We start from the raw sequence: 20,116 nt of genomic DNA on the forward strand, positions 1-20,116 counted from the left end.
TTGTGTTAGCCTGCTTTTTTTTCCATTCCACAACCAGTTTTAATGTGTGTTTCTGGTTATTGCTTTGATGCTGGCATAGTTGTGTCCAAGTTTAAGGTTGTCCTGGAGATTACTGAGGTAGTCTGCTTCCTCCGTTATTCCAGCCGCTCTGTTAAGCGTGCCAGTGCTCTGAAATAAACTGCAAATTTTAGTTGAGTTTTAACAGAGGCTTCTGTCTTGGATTGCAGCCTCTCAGTCCATGTCAATGTAAAACTCACCTAATGTTGGACAATGATAAAAATATTCCAGTAACTTCCCATTTATGAGAGATGACAATCCTAACAATGTCTGCATGGGGAGGGTGAAAGCTTGGGTCTTCTTCCTGGCCTTATGATAGTGGTGACATCTCCAAGTAACTTCTACTCTGATGTACAGTTGTTTGAACTGATGATTTTGGGTGAGTTACGGGCACCTACTGACATTCACTGGTTAAGATGGGGTTTAGTTATTTAGTCTGTTCAGAGGAATAGTTGGAAAGCCATCACATTTATTTTCACAGTCTGGCCAGAACTTTGTGCAGTAGCTGTATCTAACCACTTCATTTTCTTTGCTTTGCAGAGCTAACAACTATGCCGAAGTCTGTAGCTGCTTTGACAGCAACCCCATCAGAGACCCTTGGAGCCAACCCTGAAGTCCCAGTCAAAAAGAAGAAAGGCTGGCCCAAAGGAAAGAGCCGCAAACCACAGCACTGGAAGAAAAGAGGCAAGCCACCTGGCACAGGACCCAACCAGAGAGCAGCTGCAGACGGCCAGGCCCAAAGTGGGAATCCTCAGCAACCCAAAATCAAGATGAAGCCTGGTCGCAAGCCACGGAGCTGGTACTTGCAGCGGGCCCAGGAGGAGGCGGACAGGCAGGAGCAGGAAAGACAAAGGTTGCTAGAGCAGCAGCAGATGGACAAAGTTCCTCAGCTGCTGCAGACGGATGACCGGAACAGCAAGCAAGTCTGCAGAACTAACACGGACAGAGACGTCAAACAAAAAGACTCTGACGAAGAAGATGACTATCTCCCTAAGCCCGTTGAACAAAAGATGCCCAGAAAGCGGGGGAGACCGCCCAAGAACCGCCAGCCACCACAGCCTACCCCCAAACCACCTCCCACCTCTGACCCGGAAGAAGAGGATGAAGATGATGAGGAGGACATCGAGCGAGCCTGGGAAGAAGACAAACCTAGCCGGCCACCATCCCGTCCACTGCTTTCCCCTTCTTCCTCTTCTTCCACCTCAGGGCCCCGGGCCCCGCAGTCCCGGCCTCAGGACACAGATATGGGTGACAGAGAGGAAGACGATGATGATGAGGAAAGGGAGGAAGAGGAGTGTGGCAGCATGGGCAGTGGTGGTGGTAGCGTGAACAGGCGAGCGGCGGTCACGCCGGGTTCAGGAAGCCGGCGAAGTGACGACCACGATGCAGACGATGAGGGTGACGGACACTTAGAAGACAAGAGCAGCAGCAGTAAAAAGAGAAAAAGTCCGGACCCTGAAGACGAAGACGACGATGAAGACGAGGAGGAGGAGTCTGCCTCACACGCAAACTCGCCTCCAGTCAAAGAAGAACCCCCAGGTGTAGAGCCTTTTTTAGGCATGGAGAACAGCGTGGCCCAGGAGTACGTCAGCAAACAGGAGGAGGAAGAGGAGGAGGAGGAGGCTGAGGAAAGGGTGCAGGAGACCAAGTGCCGGCCCCCCTCTGCAGACCCTCAGCAGGAGGAGAGGAGGCGCAGAGAGCAGGAGGAGTCTGCTGCAGCGGCGGCGGCGGTGGAAACGGTCACGGCCATGTCTGTTCCTTCTGAGCCAATGGAGCTGCAGCCCCTGCACCCGGATGATAAAGACGTCACACTCTTGATGGAACCCCAGCATCCGCACTCCCACCCTCACCAGCACCCTGACTTCAAGGAGGAGCTTGGCCACCATCACTCGCACCACTCACATCACCACTCCAATGAGCTGGACCTGGAGACTATGCAGGCTGTTCAGTCCCTGACGCAGGGGGAAGCCCAGGACGAGGAAACTGAGCCCCAGCCACACCACGGCGCTTACCAGGACTGTGAAGAGACCCTAGCCGCCTGCCGGACCCTGCAGAGCTACAGTCACACGGGCGAGCCTGAAGAGGAGACCCTAGCCTTAGTAGAGGAATGTGGAGCCTCCCAGCACAGCAGCCCCCTCCCTAATCCACCAGTGCCCCCGCTGCCCAGTCAGTCTGTGCGCTCTGTGAACAGCCCGGGGCTGCAATCGGGCATCGTGGATACGACACCAGCAGGGCAAAGGGGTGGAACTCCTGGCCCCACCGGAGCAGGGAGCAGTGGCGGTGGCGCTGGAGGTGGCTACACACAGATCACTCCAGAGCATCCCAGTTCGCTTTCTGCCCCCTCTCAGCAGAACATGGAGACATCGCCGATGATGGATGTGCCGTCTGTGTCGGACCACTCGCAGCAGGTGGTGGACAGTGGCTTCAGTGACCTGGGCAGCATTGAAAGCACTACAGAGAATTATGACAACCCCAGCAGCTACGACTCCACCATGGGTGGAGGGGGCAATGGAACAGGAAACGGGGGCAATGGAGGAGGAATGTCTGCTGCCGTGGTCGCTGGGGCTTCAACGGCTTCAGCGTCCTCGGCGTCCTCTTCTTCCAGCTCTGCCACCCCTTCTTCCTCCTCTCAGTCCAACAGCTGCTCCTTCGTGCCAGCCCCCAGCCTCACATCTTCCACAGGAAATGCCGCATCCCAGCTAGCGATGGGCAGCTGTAGCCTCATTCAGCAAACAGGACCAGGGCCCAACAGTGGACCAGGTGCCAGCAACGTGGGCAGTGCTGTGCCCCAGCCCCCGCCTCCCCCACCGCCATCCAACACCCCCAGCTGTGGCATTAAGTCTCCTCAGAGCTGTGGTGTGATTGAGAGGCCTCCCAGCACCAACCAGCAGCAGCAATCAACAAAAAAGGTTCCTCAACAGCAGCAACAAGCGCCCAACCCTCAGCCTCCACCCTCGGCCCCGCCACCGCCACCACAGCAGGCCTTGTCCCAGTGCAGCATGGGCAATGGCTTTGCCTCCACGCCCATGATCATGGAGATTCCAGAGAGTGGAGGTGGAGGAGGGGGCCGCACCCTGTATGAGCGCATGGGTCAGGACTTTGGTACAGGGGGCTACCCCCAGCCCTCGGCAACATTCAGCCTGGCCAAACTCCAGCAGCTCACCAACACCATCATGGAGCCCCACGGCATGCCCTACTCTCACTCCGCCGCTGTTACCTCCTATGCCACTAGTGTTTCTCTCTCCAATCCTGGGCTGGCCCCTTCACCCCACACTGCCCTTCCACAGGGGCAGCCCACTATGACCCCACCTCCTAACCTTAGCTCTGGCTCCATGAACCTGGGCTCTCTGCAGCTGCAATGCAACATGCCCACGACCAACATTGGCCTAGGACCTCCACCGCACACACAGCGGCTGCAGGGCCAGATGACTACCGTCAAAGGCCACATTTCCATTCGGTCCAAAGCCACTCAGCAGCTGGCCCCGGCCCCGCACCAGCAGCAGCTCTATAGCCGCAGCTCGGGGACTGTGGCCATGCAGGGTACGCCGCGCACCTTGGCCGTGCAGCGCGGCATGATGCCAAACCTCATGCCCACGGCACCGTATAATTCTATGAACATGACGACTCTGAACCCCATGTCAGCCAGCTACCGAATGGCTCAGCCTATGATGAACAGTGGCTATCACAGCAACCCCGCATACATGAATCAGCCAGCTCAGTACCCCATGCAGATGCAGGTGGGCATGATGGGAGGGCAGGGCTACCCACAGCAGCCTATGCAGCCCAATCACCATGGGAACATGATGTACACTGGCCCCTCCCATCACAGCTATCCAAAACAGCCACATTACATGAGCAGATGAGCAGCCAAGAAGTGAAAAAAGGAGACAGAAAGGGGCCAGAGCGTATGCTCGCTGTACTCTAAATGTCCATTAGTCCTGTTCACCCTCTCCAGTGCCTCAGAGGCACCAGTGGAGTGAAGGTGATGGGGACAGAGAGGGTCTTTGGGTTTCCTGTTTTTTGTTTTTTCTGTGTTGTCATTTTGTCCCTTTTTTTATTTGGGCTCGTCTCCCCCTCCCCTCCCAGCTGGCTGTGTATGGGAGTATTTGGGCAGGATTTGGTGTGTACGTGGACCTCGGCCGTGCCGTGGAGCTTCAGGCCAGGCCAGCACACAGGCCCAGGAGTCCACTCCTCCTCTCGACACTGAGGAGGACAGTAAGGAACGACGAAGTATGACGAGGAAAAGTCCACAGAAAAGTCCACAGGGTACAGGAGTACCTGGCCTGGTCAGACTGTGAACGGTGGTTACTGAGTATATTCAACCATGCACACAATCTTTTAATATAGGAAGCCTTACCTTGAAAAAAGAGACGATGAAACATTGCAGGCGGACTGTTGTTTTATGTTAAACATACCGTTGACCTTATTTTTGTTGTTGTTTTTGTTTGTTTGTTTGTTTGTTTGTTTGTTTTTTTAAATACGTGTGTGCAGTCCGACCTCCTTACATGCTTTGATCTTTATACGCGTGGCATTCTGAAATGGTGATTACACCCTCTTGCTCTCTCAGAAATGCCCAAACATCTCCGGTGCCGCTCGGCCCCACGGCTTTTCGTGAGTTCCAGAAGAGCACAGTGGAGCAGGGCCTCGGGTGTTTGAGGTGTTTGACTGTTTTCCAGAGTCTCTGTCTTCCTGGATGGACAGTGTTGTACCAAAAACACAGCAAAGACACAGAAGAGACTAGCGTGTTACTGTCATATTATATATCCATAAATGAAACAAGTAGCATTATTTTCCAGTTTGCCGCGACTCTGAAACATTTCGATGTAAATATTCTGGTACTTCCCAATATTCAGCACACGCACACATACAAACACACACACACACACACACACACACGCACACACACATATATATATATATACATATATATATAAATACAAACACACACTGACTAGCTGTCTCCAGTTGATGGCTAGCTCAGGAAACATTCAACTGTTTTTGTCCACACTCCACTGACAGATGGTATACAATGTCAGCCTTTTTTCTTTTTTTTTCTTTTTTTTTTAGCAGCTTAGGGAATGCAGAACAAACGGTGGGATTTCCATGTAACTACTTTAAGGAAAGTCGGTTAACTATAGGTGACCTCGCATCCTTAAGTGTTAGTGACCCAAAGAGGTCGAGGAGTCTGCTTCTGAATGGTGTGTTTTTTGTAAAATTTGTTTTTTCTTTTGGTTTTTTTTTTTAATCTTGTTTTTGTTATTGTTGTTTCTGTGCTCCCATTGGCTAAAAATGTGGCAGCGGACGGTTAGCCTTTGTGAAGGTGTGCCTGAATGCTCGATCTAGCGCGAGGTTTGGCCCTGGGATTGTAGCTCGATTATAGAAGCAGGGTCGGAGGCAAGGATCGGAGGTCCCGTAGGGTCGTGGTTGACTTTGTTGGGCCGCGTATCGGTATTCTTAGTCAAAAGAGGAGTTTTCATTTGTCACACAGACCTGGCATACAAACTTTCTTTGTGTGTATTCTGTTCTGTATTTACTTTTTTTTGTTTCATTTCTTTTCTGAATTTTGTCAGACTGGGCAGCTTTCTTTTATGACACAAGCTGACTCTTTTTGACTTTAGAAACCTATTGTAGAGAAAATGTTTTTTCTATAATATAAAAGGAAATTCTGACATTGATATTGGTACTGTCATTTTTTTCACTTCTGTTTCAGGAAACGACAAAAAAAAACATATTTTTTAGCTCGCCTCTTGGGTAATAATTACTAAGAAACTCAAAATTTAAAAAAATTACCACTCACTTTTAGTGACTTTAAGATGCCTTTAACCTCTCCATTCCATCTCATCTCTAGAGTTTTTCTATCTTTGTGTAGTATATTAATGCTATTTTAAACAAAAGGACTACAAATATCTAAAGGTTACTCGGCATTCTTTTTGTTTTCTTTTTGTTTTAATTTTTTTTACTTCTGTGTGTGCATAGGATGACTTCCTTACATTTAAGAGGCATGTAAAAATGAGCTCAGTATATTTCTGTCTGTTTATATTGCTTCCCTTTTTGTATCCTTTGTAATTGTACATGTTGCGTTGTATGCTAAGAGAGAGCGCAAAATAAAAAGAGGGTGGGGGGACGGGACAGCTGGGCACACAGTGAAGGTTGATTTGAGCTCAGCTGCCTCAACTCTCGACTCTGTCCCTGTATGTATTTCCATTTTTTTCCATTTTGTTTTTCTTTCTTAGCAAGTACTTTCAAAGAACTCTGTACATTTTAACATAAAATGAAAATAAATTATGTTGAGCCATTCATGTATCCTTTGAGTTTAGCCTGATTCAGTGCTACGTCACCTCAACCCCCTCACGTTTTCCCAAAAAGTGCAGGGAAAAGTTACACATTCAGCTTTTCTTTTTTTTTTAAATTAAGTATGACGGCCTTGTGCAGGTTGTGTACAGAGCAACTTTTGACAATCAACTTTGAGCAAAACAAGTCTGAATTTAAAAAATAATATATAAAAAATCACACACAACATGAGCTGAACTATCAACTAGATGTTAGTCACTGCTACTTTCCACATTTTTATAACTTCTAGGTTTACTAAATTTGTCCAAAGAAAAAAATGTTCTCAATAACTTCTATTTTTTTTTTTTTTCTTGAAAGACCCTTTGTCAAAATCTAGATTAGATTATAAACTAAAGGTCACATTTCATTTAAAAATGGTTAAATTATCCATGTTATGTCAAACCTAATCTTAAACCTAAAACTCATTTTAATGAAGAAAAGTAATTGCCTGAAAGCATCTTTAGTTAGTTTGGAAGTCAAAATCTGATCGTGAAGGTGAGTGGGTGTTGTTAGTGACCAGTTTTTGGCTCAAGTGGAAATTGGACGACCTGGCAGTTCTCGTCTGATTGAAATACTACTCTGATGATAATTAAATGCTCTCTGAATAATTAATTTTACCCCATAATTGGGAAGCATTGATCTAATGCTTCAGCTACAAATTACAAATGGAAGTGCTTTGAACATGTATGGCCACTAGATGTCAATGTAGAATTAATGTTTTCTCATTGCCCAAACTGCCCAATGGGGGCAAAGCTTACTGTCTGACATGAATACAGTTGGTGAACCTCTCGTCAGCAGATGTAGCTGATAACATTTACCAAGCACTGTACTTTTCATATACTTAAAGTTTGAGATACAACTTTTAATACAGAACTTTTACTAGTGATGTTCTGTCTACGGATTCTCTGTTCAGGTGTCACAATACTCAATGCTATATCTCTTGTAAATGGCTTCAAATTCTTCATGCTAGTTTTCCTGTTCTGATGGCACTATAAGCACATGAGTAGTTTATGCTTGAAATGACACTTGCAATATGTTATGACCCCATCTTGTGGCTTTTTCTTTAAAGGGACAAAGAAATACTCTCTTCTGGAGAACTTTAAAATTAGTCTGATCAATAATTTAAGCATTCAGCTGGAATTTAATAGACTCAACTCATCGTTTTTGTATTCTGAAAAGTCTGGACACGTCATCAGTGATGCTCCTGCGGTCATTCATTTTGGATCTTTCAACGTCACAAATCCTCCCGTCAGATGGGTACCAACTATCTGCACCATAACATCCTCCTGCTGGCAGTCAGCAGCAGTGGCCAGCCACTACTCACTTGGTCTGCCTGCCAGCTCAACCTTTCCTTCCTACTTCATATCCAATAGGAGGCTCTTTCTGCTCTCTCCCCCAGTCTTCCCAATTTCCTCCTTATTTTCTCTCCGTTAGTCAACAGCTTCCACACTCATTGGACAGGGTGACCTCTGTACTTGTCTGCCCATCTTTATCCCTACAGTCCTGCACCAGCTCTTTGTAGTGCTTCCTCTCAAATGCCTCCTTCCAGCCACCTTCTTAGGTACTTTTTAATTTTCCCTCCACCACTGTAAGTGGGACTTTATACACTTTCGTCCGCTACGTCGCTACAAGCAGGCCCTGTTGGTACAGCCATGTCTTACACTTCCCCAGGTATCCAGATTTTTGAGTACTCTTCAGCTTTGCTTCCCCCTCAGTGCTGTGGACATGGTTGTCCCTTAGCACCTTGTCATACCACTTTCCCAGATAATTTACGAGATTGTCCTTGATACTTGGATGATTTTGCCGTGCATAAGCAGATGGCACTTGTCAGTAATGTTGAGTTTCATAATGATCATCCTCCCTTATTTCTTTGGGATGTATGTAATCTTAGGCAATGTTACCACCTTATCAAGTCTGGCTAGAACCAGTCTTGTCTGCACAATGTCTGGGAAGATGTTGTGATTGTGACGTCATCCATGAAGCCCCTTTTGACCTATTGTTGCACCCCTGTATCCATTGCTGGGCCTCTGGGTACCTTTTCAGTTGCTGTAATGATAAAGTTCATGTTCAAGATGGGGGAGACTTTTAGGGTATATTGCTGGGTCTTGGGGCTAAAACAGCTCAAGCATTTTTGTCACTTCATGTACTTCTTTCCATGTTGGTTTGTTGGTGTTGAGAATGGAAGGGGGGGGGGGGGGGGTTCTGCCATGCCCGTTTCTGGGTGGTTGCCAAGGGGTAGGTTTTATCAGGCTCAGTATGTGTCCTTGAATTGAAGGGAAGTTGTAGGGATCTTTAATGAAATGGGCTTTACTCGTCTTCTTTTCCTTGTTCAATTTCTTTCTTCTTAGTCGGTTGAGGCATTCCTGAAGGCTGCTTCTGAGTTTATTTATGCCTTCCCTTTCCCCGGGGCTGCTTATTTTGTACCTCCTTTTAACACTCTTGATCCCTTTGCTTAAGTTGTTAATCTCCTTTCTTCTGTTTGGTTGTTTTAATGCCTTCGTGTAGAGCTGTACAAAAGCAGCTCAAAAACTTTACTGAAATTTGGAATATTGACTCAATATTGACTCATCTGAAACATGATAAAGAGTTAGGACAGTTATGTGTTACAGTTATACAGTTATATGTCTTTGCTGTGGCAAAGATGAGTGTTAGTTTTTTAAATCTGTGTATTCACTGCACTGTGTACACAACTTGTAATTGACATGTTATTAAGAATGAGCACGAGCCCAAAGTTGCTCTTGTGCATGGGTTCTTTGTTTGTCTAAATCACATTTGATAATCTTTACGGTGAACGTTAGTATAAGGCATCGCTAAGTCTCACTTTATTATGGATAAAGTATGCCTAACCCCCCCTAATGGATATCAGATTGTGGGCTATTATGTGCATTTTGTCTTTGCCTTTGCAATTTCACGGTGGGTTTTTTTTAATACACGTAAAAATGAATAATAAGAGGCAGACTATGTAAATATTCCTATATTTGTTTGAATCGAAAAAGAGCTCCACAAGATGAAATCTGATCCCGCAAACAAAATGTCAGACCAGGTACATCTTAAAACCAATCAGCGGGTGATTTTTACTGGTGTTTACCGTCGTTCTCCCGCTATAAACCAATCACAGCCAAGTCACGAGCCACCAGTTTCCGCACTGTTGGCCTATGCCTCTATTAAGAAGGTGGGATTTTACGCTTGGTCTTTCTTCTGATTGGTTCGCTCTGCTCTGCCATCCTTCCTCACTCAGGATCTGCTGCTCCACCTAACGGGAAGCAACGTCGGCTTAATCTTTCATTGAGAGGAAAAAAAGGTGAAAGGCGAGACGAAAACGTCAGAAAATTGTCTTCGGTGAGTCACTTGCAATTTTAGAAATGGTTCCAGCGGCAACTTACAATTTTATTCGTCAAACAAAAGCATCGTTATTTTAACGTATTTTAACCCCCTGGACCCAGTGACGGAGCTTTCTGTCATAAGACTGAAGCAGGAGGAGGGACGGAGGTAGCATCTCGTACAGAGAGATGGAGGCCTTCATCTACAATCTAATAGAAACAGCTAGCTAGCTAGCTAGTTACACGCCTGTTTTTCTTAAACTTGATAGTTTAGCAGTTGCAATTATTTTAGTTGTAAAGTTATATCCGGTTAAAACTTGATAGCTTTGCCGCATGTATAATTTATATTCTGGAGTCACATTTCTCAGCCATCGTAAGTTAGTTTCTTAATTTCTGAAACCCTGAACTTCAGTCTCAGCTCAGTAGACCTACTCTGTTACTTGAGCCGTTCTCATATATAAACTAAGCACAGTGTATAGACAGTATTATCCGGAGAGCAGAGCATGGTACTCCCAGTGTCATGTGAGAATAGGGTCTGTCTTCGGGTAAAATTCTCCATTGCGCCTGCTACCTCACTGTCACACTTGATGGTTTAATGCGACACTTAAACAACCTTCTTATTCTGTTCTTTATGTTAACAGAAGGCATGGTGTTTTGGTCTTAGCATTTTCTCATTTAAAAACCTCTGGTGGTCCCTTGTTTTTCCCTCCCAACAGCCTTTAGCCACAATGATCCACAGCTTGTTCCTAATTAACGCTTCAGGGGATATTTTCCTGGAGAAGCACTGGAAAAGTGTGGTCAGCCGCTCCGTGTGCGACTACTTCTTTGAGGCCCAGGAGCGAGCTACTGAGCCAGAGAATGTCCCACCAGTTATCCCCACGCCTCATCACTACCTTATCAGTGTGCTCAGGCATCACATCTACTTTGTGGCGGTCATCCAGAGTGAGGTCCCGCCGCTCTTTGTCATCGAGTTCCTGCACAGAGTCGTAGACACCTTTCAGGTTGTTCCTCCCCTCTCATGTCTGTTTCTGTCTACTTTTATCATTATTTGTAGTTAACTAAAAGTGCATATCCTGCTTGTGTGCTTTGTTCTCAGGACTATTTTGGAGTGTGTACAGAGGCGGCCATCAAGGACAATGTGGTAGTGGTCTATGAACTACTGGAGGAGATGCTGGATAACGGGTTTCCTCTGGCCACAGAGTCCAACATTCTTAAAGAGCTCATTAAGCCTCCTACCATCCTCCGCACCATGGTCAACACCATCACAGGTCTTTCAGTCTTTTATTTGTGCTGCTTTTACTTCCTGATTGCAGGCAACATTAATGCTTTGTTCATACACAGCTGAAACTTCTTTCAGTAACAATTACAGTTCATCTAAATAGCATTGAATGAATTCAATTGACAGTGTGAGCCATGGATATTACAGCAGCTGTTTGACTCTGTGTGCATGATCCTATACTGTTGTTAATTTCTGCTTCCAGGCAGCACCAATGTGGGTGAACAGCTCCCTACAGGCCAGCTGTCTGTAGTCCCCTGGCGGCGCACTGGGGTCAAGTACACAAACAATGAAGCTTATTTCGACGTGGTGGAGGAGATCGATGCGATCATCGATAAATCTGGTATTTCTTTTCAACTGTTTGTTGTGAAACATGTCACTGTTTGCTTGCATTATAATGCATGGGAGACATAGTAATTATTAATCCGCATTTAATCGGAAAGGCAGTAGCTCCATAGTGTAGTAGTTTGCACATTTGCTTAACAAGTGAAAGATCTCTGGTTCATTCCTTTTGGGGCTGCATCAGGATGGGTGTAAAATCTCTGCCAAATCACACACGCAGAGCTACCTGCTGTGGTGACCCCTTGTGAATCAGGAAGAACCTGAAAGGAGTTTCTAGTCAATCAGTCAAAAAATAAAGAAAATGGCCAATACAATACATAAAATGTCAGCTTTACAACACAATTATTTGTACTTGCCTTCTCTTCTAACATGTTTTTTTGCTTTCTATTGTTGTTTCTAATCAACTCCACCCCCATAGGCTCCACCATCACAGCAGAAATACAGGGAGTCATCGATGCCTGCGTTAAATTGACGGGCATGCCTGATCTCACCCTCTCATTCATGGTGAGTTTCTTTTTTTTCACAAACTCTATATTGTTATATTTTAAGCCTGTGAACTCTCCAGACAAATAACAGATGATTACAAATGGTCATAACTGTGTAGCAAGCAGGGGGTTCTCCAAGGTGCAGCTTGGAAACATTTAAATCAGTGTGCTGTACATTACAATTAATATTCACAGTAAAAGTCAAACATACAGTAACATTTACTTCGAAATATGTCACACCCACACTGTGCACATTTTGGACCAGAGTACTGAGAGGAGCTCAGCTGCCAGAGAATGTATTTATTTTCTCTTATACCGCAGCATGCAGGGAGCTGATTTTCCAGAGTATCTGCACTTTGCTTCACAGTTTTGATGATAAAACTTCCTGATAAAAGCTTCCTGTAATATGCAAGTAGGGCAGCACAAGTAATCACATTTTAATCTTGATTACAATTTTGGCTTCCCACAATTGGGAGTAAAAACACAGCTGTCCAACACTGAAAATGTGTGCTCTGCCAAAAGAACACAAAGCCAAAGCAAATCAAGCTCTCCAAAAATCACTGCCTGACGATTTGCCTACATGAGCCCGTCATAGCTATTTCCTGCACCACGCCATGTGACGTTTCCTCGACTAGTCTGGACAAGTAAATGTATGTTACAGTGATGTTAACAAGAGCAAATTGCTTGTGCTAAAAGCTGACATCGTTACCATGCACTTATTTTTTTTCTCATTCTCTGATGGCATATTTATTTCTTTAGTTATACTCTATTTTGGGCAAAACCTTTTTTAGTACAAAGTCAAAAATTTAATCGTGCAGTTCTCCAATGCAAGACAGAAACACACTTCAGTAATCAAACTTCAGCTCAAGTGATCAGCTTCTCTCTCTCTCTCTCTCTCTCTCCCCCTGCATTGCCTCTTTCTTCCTGTCTCTTTGTTCTTTCTGACTCTTGCCTGGAGGTCCTTGTTGAAGTCTCTAGCAAGAGTTTGTGATCATGATGTGGTTTTTGTTATCCTTTAGAACAGGAAAAAAATGAAACTAAGGAGGTCAAGAAAAAACATGCCCCATAAGGGCAACTGAAACGCTCTCTGAGACTTTGACGTCTGCTTCTCAGAGAGGCAACCATCCAGATGTGGTAGTTCACTGTGCAGCAGATAAGACTGATTTCATAGGTAGATTATATGGTAGAAATATGTTGAAAGAAATAGGCTTTGCTATGTGGAGGATCATTCCATTATGGATTTAATAAAAACAACGACGTGCACATTTGATTATTTCATTGCAACAATCTGATCGATATTATGACTGGACCTCTATTGGACTTTAAAACAACAGTCAACCTGTCTGTTTATAGTGTAGCTCTGCTATAACAGCCAGTTTTGACTAGAGGAAAGATCAGTGTAAGTCAGACTAACTGAGTTTTTGTTTCAGATTACTCTCCTGCCTACTTTATTTACAAGGTTTAATTGTTGCATCCAACAGTTATGGTGTCCAACAGTTTGAAATATTCAGTGCAAATTCCTTTGAAGTGTGTCTAATCTGAACGTCCACAAAAATTTACAGTGAAACTTGCTGATGAAAATCCCACGTTTCATGCAGTAACATCACAACTGTGTAAAGTGTTGCTGGAATAAGTGCTGTGTGTTCTTACAGGGTACACTGGGTAAATACCAAAAAGAAATGGAAAGATATTAAAAGTATTTTAATGTTTTTGAAACTTCACCACTAATCTTCCTGACCCACTGCATTTCTTTCGCAGAATCCACGGCTGCTGGATGATGTCAGTTTCCACCCATGTGTTCGGTTCAAGCGCTGGGAAGCCGAGCGGATCCTCTCCTTCATCCCACCCGATGGAAACTTCCGGTTGCTCTCCTACCACGTCAGCTCTCAGAAGTTAGTACTTTGCTGTGACACAGGCAACATACAACCGTTCATTTTCTAGTTCAGAATCCTGCTTTAGTTTGTGGAATCTGTCTTACTTTCCTGTTCACCAGAGAGGAGTGTTGCAGCCCCAGCCAGTGATAGATGGACAAAACTATTAACTATAGTCAGTGTCCTAAAATATGAATAATTAGTTTAACTGGCTAGTAGCAACATTTAATCACATAGTTGACTCATTACATGTATCTAATCAGGATATAAACAGAAATGCTAATCCATAAAGTAGGATTCCACTGTCTAATAGCTGATGTTGTTTTATCACCTTCAGTTTGGTAGCCATCCCAGTGTACGTGAAACACAACATCACCTTCCGGGAGGGAAGTTCCCAGGGGCGTTTTGATTTGACCCTGGGCCCCAAACAGACAATGGGCAAGGCCGTGGAGTCGGTCCTAGTCAGCAGCCAGCTTCCTCGGGGCGTCCTCAATGCCAACCTGAACCCCTCCCAGGGAACATACACCTTTGACCCAGTCACAAAGGTAACTGTGCAGCAATCTTTATATCACAAAAACACAGATGAAGGGAAGTGTAAATAATAGAATGAATAAATATATAAACCCGAATTATCTGAATATGTTTAAGAGACAAAATATTTAATTCTGTCATCTTGGTGCATTTTTTTTCTTTTTAAACCAGTTGTTGACATGGGATGTTGGCAAGATCAACCCACAGAAGCTTCCCAGTCTGAAGGGCACCATGAGCCTGCAGGCTGGAGCATCCAAACCTGATGAGAACCCCACCATCAATATTCAGTTCAAGATCCAACAGATGGCCATCTCAGGTACACACACACCATCTGAACCTCATGTTCATGTACATGTGACTGTTGCCTTTCAAGAATTCCTTCATTTCTTATTTGTGATCCTCTCTCTTCTTGTACTTAGTGACCAAGCTGAACATTGAATGAGATTGACAATTTCACTGTAATAGTGAAAATGAGCTCCACTTTGCCTTTTAAACCACAGAAAAGTTAATTCAACCCCCACACAGTTAGGCTCAGTCTGGTCAGCTGACAACCACCTGACAGTCCCATTGTAGGGGAACAGTGAGATGGTGACCACTAGATGGCGCTACACCCATAAATAAACCTTGCATGACACCAGGAAATAGATTTTATTTTCAGTGAAGTATAAAACAACCATCTTAGTTTTTCAAGTTTCACCAAGGGTTGACACATTTATGAAAATATGTTTTACAGTGTGACACAGAATGTAACGGTAATACTAAACTCAGAGCAAACAAAGCCTTTGGAGCTTTAGGAATCTCTTGTTGAAATCTCTGTAGAGGTTTTAGTTGAAACATCTCTAGAAGAGCCCTCCACCATCAAGCCAGATAGTTAACCCTGGTATTTGTTCTGTTCCAGTAACACATAAGTCTAATAAATTCTTGATGTTTTTCTCTCCTTCATCAGGACTGAAAGTGAATCGGCTGGACATGTATGGTGAGAAGTATAAACCTTTCAAAGGCATCAAGTACATGACCAAGGCTGGTAAGTTCCAGGTCCGGACTTAAAGACTGCTTCTCTGTGACAACCGGACTGAGCCACCATGAGACTAAGGGGTGATGTGATGGGAAAGAGGAGTTGGTACATTCCTTGTGCTTATGCATTTACCCATGAAGGCTTACCAATACAAACTGGAGGCTCCTTGTAGCAGTTCGGAGTGGACTATTACACATAGACATGAAACCTCTGTTGTAGAACTTTGCCTAAATCCGGCAAGTTTGAAGCAAGTGTCCGAAAAAATTTCCAACACTGTCCTTGCTGAACTCAGACAAACCACACTAACCCAATAAAGATTTGTCCATATAATACACCGTTTACAGGATTTTCACTGACGGTGTTAACAAACCAAATCCATGTATTTAGATAAGGCTGGATTACTGGATAAATGGACCCTAGAGTATATTAAAAGAGAGCTTCTACACAAAGAAATTAGAATTAATTATGAAGTAGTGACCTGTACATTATGCCAGGAATCTACGATTCTAGGTTCAGATGACACTGCAAGGTAAAAAGTATTGTTTGACAGTGCTGTAGCACATTTAAGCAGTTAAATTCAAATGAAATGGCACGGACCTACAATAACTGTTTGAGCTCCAAAGAGTTGTTACTGCCAGTGAAAATCCACACTATACTTCTTATCCTGCTGTCCAGGTTTTCTTTTTTTTCCTAGCACCCTGGGCCTTCTTTTTTCTGTTTATTCTGTTCTTTGTTTCTTCTTTGCTGCAGTTTGATGATATTGTCTGCAACACTGGAGTCAGCATGCTGATGTATTAGACGTGTCTCTGAAACGGTCCTCAATCTTTGAAGTTTTTTGTTTGTTTGTTTGTTTGCAAATAAGAATGATACAGTGACTTTTTTTTTTTTTTTTTAGCTATTTATTACCAGAAAGCCACGCATCTTCACCTCTTTTTATTCAGCTGTAATTGTGATTAATTACAGAATGTTGTCATTAAATTTCTTGGAAAATAAGGTTGATCCTGACAGTTTGGTGCTTAACCCTATGGTCCAAATGCTCCATAAAGGTTATCTCAGCCTTTATAGTATGATGTGCATTTTTGTTTTAAGTTTGTCTTTGCATACATTGTATAAACATAAGATTATGATTGTCGCCATGGAAACTGGTGAGCTGGATGAATCAATAAGAGTGTAATAAAGTGATGCATCTGTGCCTCAGGGTCTCGGCTGGAATCAGCCCACCATCACATTGTGGTCTCATAAAGCTGGCTTGGAGAGTCATGGTTGCTACAGATACAGTTTGGTGTTATCAGCTAAGAGTAGAACGAAAATAAAAGTGTGTTAAGATATAACAGCGCGGTACCTCAGAAGAAATGCTTTGTGATTACAGCAAAATGTTTGTGTTTCTTACACAGCCTCCAATGGAGTGTAAAAACAGTGAAAAAAAAATAAAGAATTTGATGTGTTATAACCGAGCAATAACACTGATTACTCAATGTGTATAATGTGGTGTTTTCCACATATGATATTGTGTTACAAGAGTCAAACTGTCCTTTGAAGTTATGATTACATCCATCAATGAAGCAATTGGTTTAAGGTTGTCTCTTTGCTTGTACGTGTGCGATTACTGGAGCTATTATGAGCAACCCTATATGAAATTGTTCACAGAGGAGGGGCTTAGCCCAGGATGATTGGCAGCCAAAAACAGATGCCAGTTTCTGTATTCAGTGGCTTCACTTGTATAGAACAAGAAAATAACATTTGGCATCATATCTTCAAAGTAAATTAAGAGAAATTAGAAGACACTGGCTTAATGTCACAAGCTAATACAGATTCACACATCCTTCTGGATCCCTACAAACAATGGATTAAATAAAATCCATTGTTTGTAGAGAATATCAAGTTTTTTGGTGAAGGATTGCAGTCTTGGAGTGCAGTTTTTTTATGACAAAGTGAAATTAAAAAAATAAATGAAAGATTCTCTTGACTGCATATACAGAAAATGCGTCCAGTTTTGAAGTTAACCAACATTAAATGTTGCACAATACACCCAGCGTAACTATCAGACGTGCTCCGCTGTAGGTGAGTTGTGGATGTAGGTTTCTAAAATATGTAAATATTTAAAAACACATTTCCATTTAAGCAAAGATAGGAGTGCCAATTTGTTAGATAAGATGGCAATGTTTTGTTGATCAGAAATTACTGATAAGTAATAATAAGTCCTGTTTTTTTTTCTAAATGGGATTAAAGTGTTGTTGGGTTTTTTCATGATGTCAAAACATCTGGTTTGAAACACACTAACTGCTTCTCAAGATCTTATATAAAACATCATTTTTAAAGGTAAGACTCATTGGATTATCTTATGGTAACTTCCACTTCCAGATGTGTGACATCAGCCCTGTGTCTTTGCTCCATCTGGCTGGACTCCAGTCCATAATTTACTTTAACCCCTCCAAAAGACAATCTACTACCTTTTCCTCCCTCCCTCCCTCCTCCTCCTCCCCCCCCCCCCCCCCCCCCCCATCGACCAGACTGAGCCGTTTAAAGTCAGTTATGTCATTTGGGTCCAACTTTGTCCTCACTCTTCTCCTTCGTGCATCGCTTTTTTTAGCACATTTCTAAACTTCTTTCTAAACCTTTTTTTTCCTTTTCTTTTTTTATCATTTCGAATATTCACATTTTTATTTTTTTCGTTCGCTTAACTTTATGTCCATTTTCAAACACTTTAAAGGCTGTCGCGACAGAGGAATATCGCGGCACTTAGTGGTAAGTTATCGCTCGCCATTATAATAATGTGGATGTTTTTTTCCCTCACAGCAGCGATTTTGTTTGTTTGTTTTAACAACCGAGAAACGAAAAATTCTGAGCAGCACACGTTATATGTTATATACCAATATAACGCTTTCCAAAAAAAAAAAAAAAAAAAAAATTAAAAATAAATGTGCAGCTTCGCATTAATTCCCCACAGCAGGTAAGTTTTAAACATGAATATAAATCAAAAATGTGTATTGAAGCTCGGCTAACGTGCCGTTTTTGGCACCCGGGGCAATTAACCGCGTGCCCTCGCTTACAGCCCAATCTGCTCTTTGTGTATTGAAGGCCAGATAATGGGCATTATCGTAATGTAAATCTAAGGATGGCTGTTAAGTGTTTATCTGATTGCTTTGATCGGTGTTGGGCGGCCGGGCGCCCTGCAGTGGTCCCTGTCGGTAAGCACGTGGACAGTAACAGTAATAACAGCAGTCTGGGTGGGGAGGGGTGCTCATGCAGACTTGACACTGGCCGCAGCACATTAAAGAGACGACACAACTGCTGATTAACCACGTGCTTCTTGAGTAGTTGCCGGAGCGCGTGCTGCGGCTGTGCAGCGCAGTGTTTGTAGTTTAATATCCTAGCTATGAGTCAGAGTTTATTTACACTGTTGCATGTTTACACAGATAATGGCACTTCAATAAAACTCTTCTGCAACATTGTCACCGCTTATCAACTTCCAGCTGTTGCTTATCAGCTAACTGACAGCTACGTGAGCGACTGCTATTGTGTCCTTAAAAAGTAGTGCCACTGTAATGACATTAGCTGTCATTCCAGCTTACTTTAATGTTAACTCTACGCTGCCTTGCTGCAGAGGACATCTATAGGTTTGTCTTTACACCAAATGTTATATAAGTAATTGCTAAAATTTTTACTGGAATAAATCTGTTTGGTAGCTTAAGGGTGCTATCTAGTTAAGGTTAGCTAGGAAACAAAGCTGCCAACTAGCAAAACTTCAAATATAAGGGTACTATAAATGCCTCATAGACCTAGATTTACAGGTTGTAAGTAGTTTGTTTGTCTTCCATAAACTCCACATTTTGCAAATTGATGTTAGTTTTTGGCCATACTTGGATGAGGGGCAGTATTTAGTCATCAGCTAATGCTAGCTAGTTCGGTTAGCAAGCTCTGCTCATTAACTGTACTGGTGCAATGGACAGACTCACATGTTTACTTATAGGTGCTTAGTAACAGACTAATAAAATAACAGAATTTCACTTACCACAAGGGAAACACCACCTTTGTGAACCGTTTGTAGGACTGCTACACAGCCAGTAATATTATTTCTCAAATAAGTGGATTAAAATGTTCCAAAAGGCACAAACAGCACAGGATCCTGGAATGCCACAGTTCAGTGAACCTCCAATTAGAGGAGGTCATGCCCCTAATCCAAGTATCCAGATGGACGATTGTCCAGTTATAAAATAACAGCGTTACTATAGATTATTTATTAAAGGGGGAACTGTCCATAAGAGGCAAACAAATGTTTGTTGTATCAGGTTGTATAAAAGCTCCTTTTTAAAGCTCCGAAGGTTGCTTTTTAGCATGGAGTCTATGGGGAATGACTTGCTTTTGAGGCAGTTCATCTAATGGTCTCAAGTGGCCATTAGATGAACTGCAGTTTTTTAGCATCTCCACTTTACTTCTCAGTCTCAGAGGTTGTCACTTTATATCTCCCCAGAAAATCATTGTGACCTCTTTTTAAATTTCCCCACCCTTGAAGGCACTTGTATATATTAGAGATCATCTAAAAGTTACAATAAACAGCATGTTCATTGGAGGTAAAGTGGTTTAGGTTGCCTTTGATATGTGCTAAAAGCACCTTGTGAGCAGGCTGTGAAACCAGGCAGTAGCAAAGAAACCGTGGGTTTTCTCAGCACAATTCACTTTACTGATGGTTGACTGGAGCATGCGACTACAAGACAAAGAAGACTGTCCCTGGCTTCAACTTATCACCCCCCTCCTTTCATTCAGGGAGACATAAGCCCCCCTGTCCATGTGGGGCCTGCCATTATAACACAGTATCTTCTCAAACTGCTCACGTAGGCTTGTATGGCTATGAGCCAACTGGATGCACAGCACCGACAGCTGTGTTCAGA

General features: G+C 43.5%; 3 protein-coding genes and 1 long non-coding RNA gene across 8 annotated transcripts in view; 3 read left to right on the top strand and 1 right to left on the bottom strand.

Annotated features, from left to right (window-relative positions):
- Window positions 1–6,360, top strand: part of kat6a (K(lysine) acetyltransferase 6A) — a 37,758-nt gene extending 31,398 nt beyond the window's left edge. For all 4 annotated transcript variants that reach the window (XM_004567273.6, XM_076890613.1, XM_076890612.1 and 1 more), the window contains exon 17: window positions 598–6,360. In XM_004567273.6, the coding sequence (XP_004567330.3) occupies window positions 598–3,920 (3,323 nt within the window). In that variant the 3' untranslated portion in view covers window positions 3,921–6,360. The remainder of the gene's footprint in view (window positions 1–597) is intronic.
- A 3,218-nt stretch (window positions 6,361–9,578) lies between these two features.
- ap3m2 (adaptor related protein complex 3 subunit mu 2) lies at window positions 9,579–16,789 on the top strand. Its single transcript, XM_004567278.4, has 9 exons — window positions 9,579–9,726; window positions 10,424–10,708; window positions 10,804–10,975; window positions 11,189–11,326; window positions 11,744–11,829; window positions 13,569–13,702; window positions 14,019–14,226; window positions 14,384–14,528; window positions 15,159–16,789. The coding sequence occupies exons 2-9, from the start codon at window positions 10,436–10,438 to the stop codon at window positions 15,257–15,259; spliced, it is 1,257 nt and encodes a 418-aa protein (XP_004567335.1). The 5' UTR covers window positions 9,579–9,726; window positions 10,424–10,435; the 3' UTR covers window positions 15,260–16,789.
- On the bottom strand, window positions 13,577–19,391 carry LOC143421438 (uncharacterized). The gene is made up of 3 exons (XR_013101083.1): window positions 19,240–19,391; window positions 14,013–14,242; window positions 13,577–13,714 (listed from the first exon to the last, which is right to left on the bottom strand). It is a non-coding gene; the product is annotated as an uncharacterized LOC143421438 (long non-coding RNA).
- The window catches only part of tet3 (tet methylcytosine dioxygenase 3), a 49,681-nt gene continuing 47,316 nt past the window's right edge, over window positions 17,752–20,116 (top strand). For both annotated transcript variants that reach the window (XM_004567275.6, XM_076890614.1), the window contains exon 1: window positions 17,752–17,972. The gene's annotated coding sequence lies outside the window, so the exon portion shown is untranslated. The remainder of the gene's footprint in view (window positions 17,973–20,116) is intronic.

This window comes from Maylandia zebra, linkage group LG12 (assembly GCF_041146795.1).
Source record: "Maylandia zebra isolate NMK-2024a linkage group LG12, Mzebra_GT3a, whole genome shotgun sequence".
Lineage (NCBI taxonomy): Eukaryota > Metazoa > Chordata > Actinopteri > Cichliformes > Cichlidae > Maylandia > Maylandia zebra.

Bases quoted from the DNA above. Each gene is read 5' to 3' on its own strand.
- ap3m2 (XM_004567278.4), top strand. From the start codon at position 10,436: ATGATCCACAGCTTGTTCCTAATTAACGCTTCAGGGGATATTTTCCTG. The intron at 10,976-11,188 runs GTCTTTCAGTCT...TTCTGCTTCCAG, and splicing joins CATGGTCAACACCATCACAG to GCAGCACCAATGTGGGTGAA. The intron at 14,227-14,383 runs GTAACTGTGCAG...TTTTTAAACCAG, and splicing joins CCTTTGACCCAGTCACAAAG to TTGTTGACATGGGATGTTGG.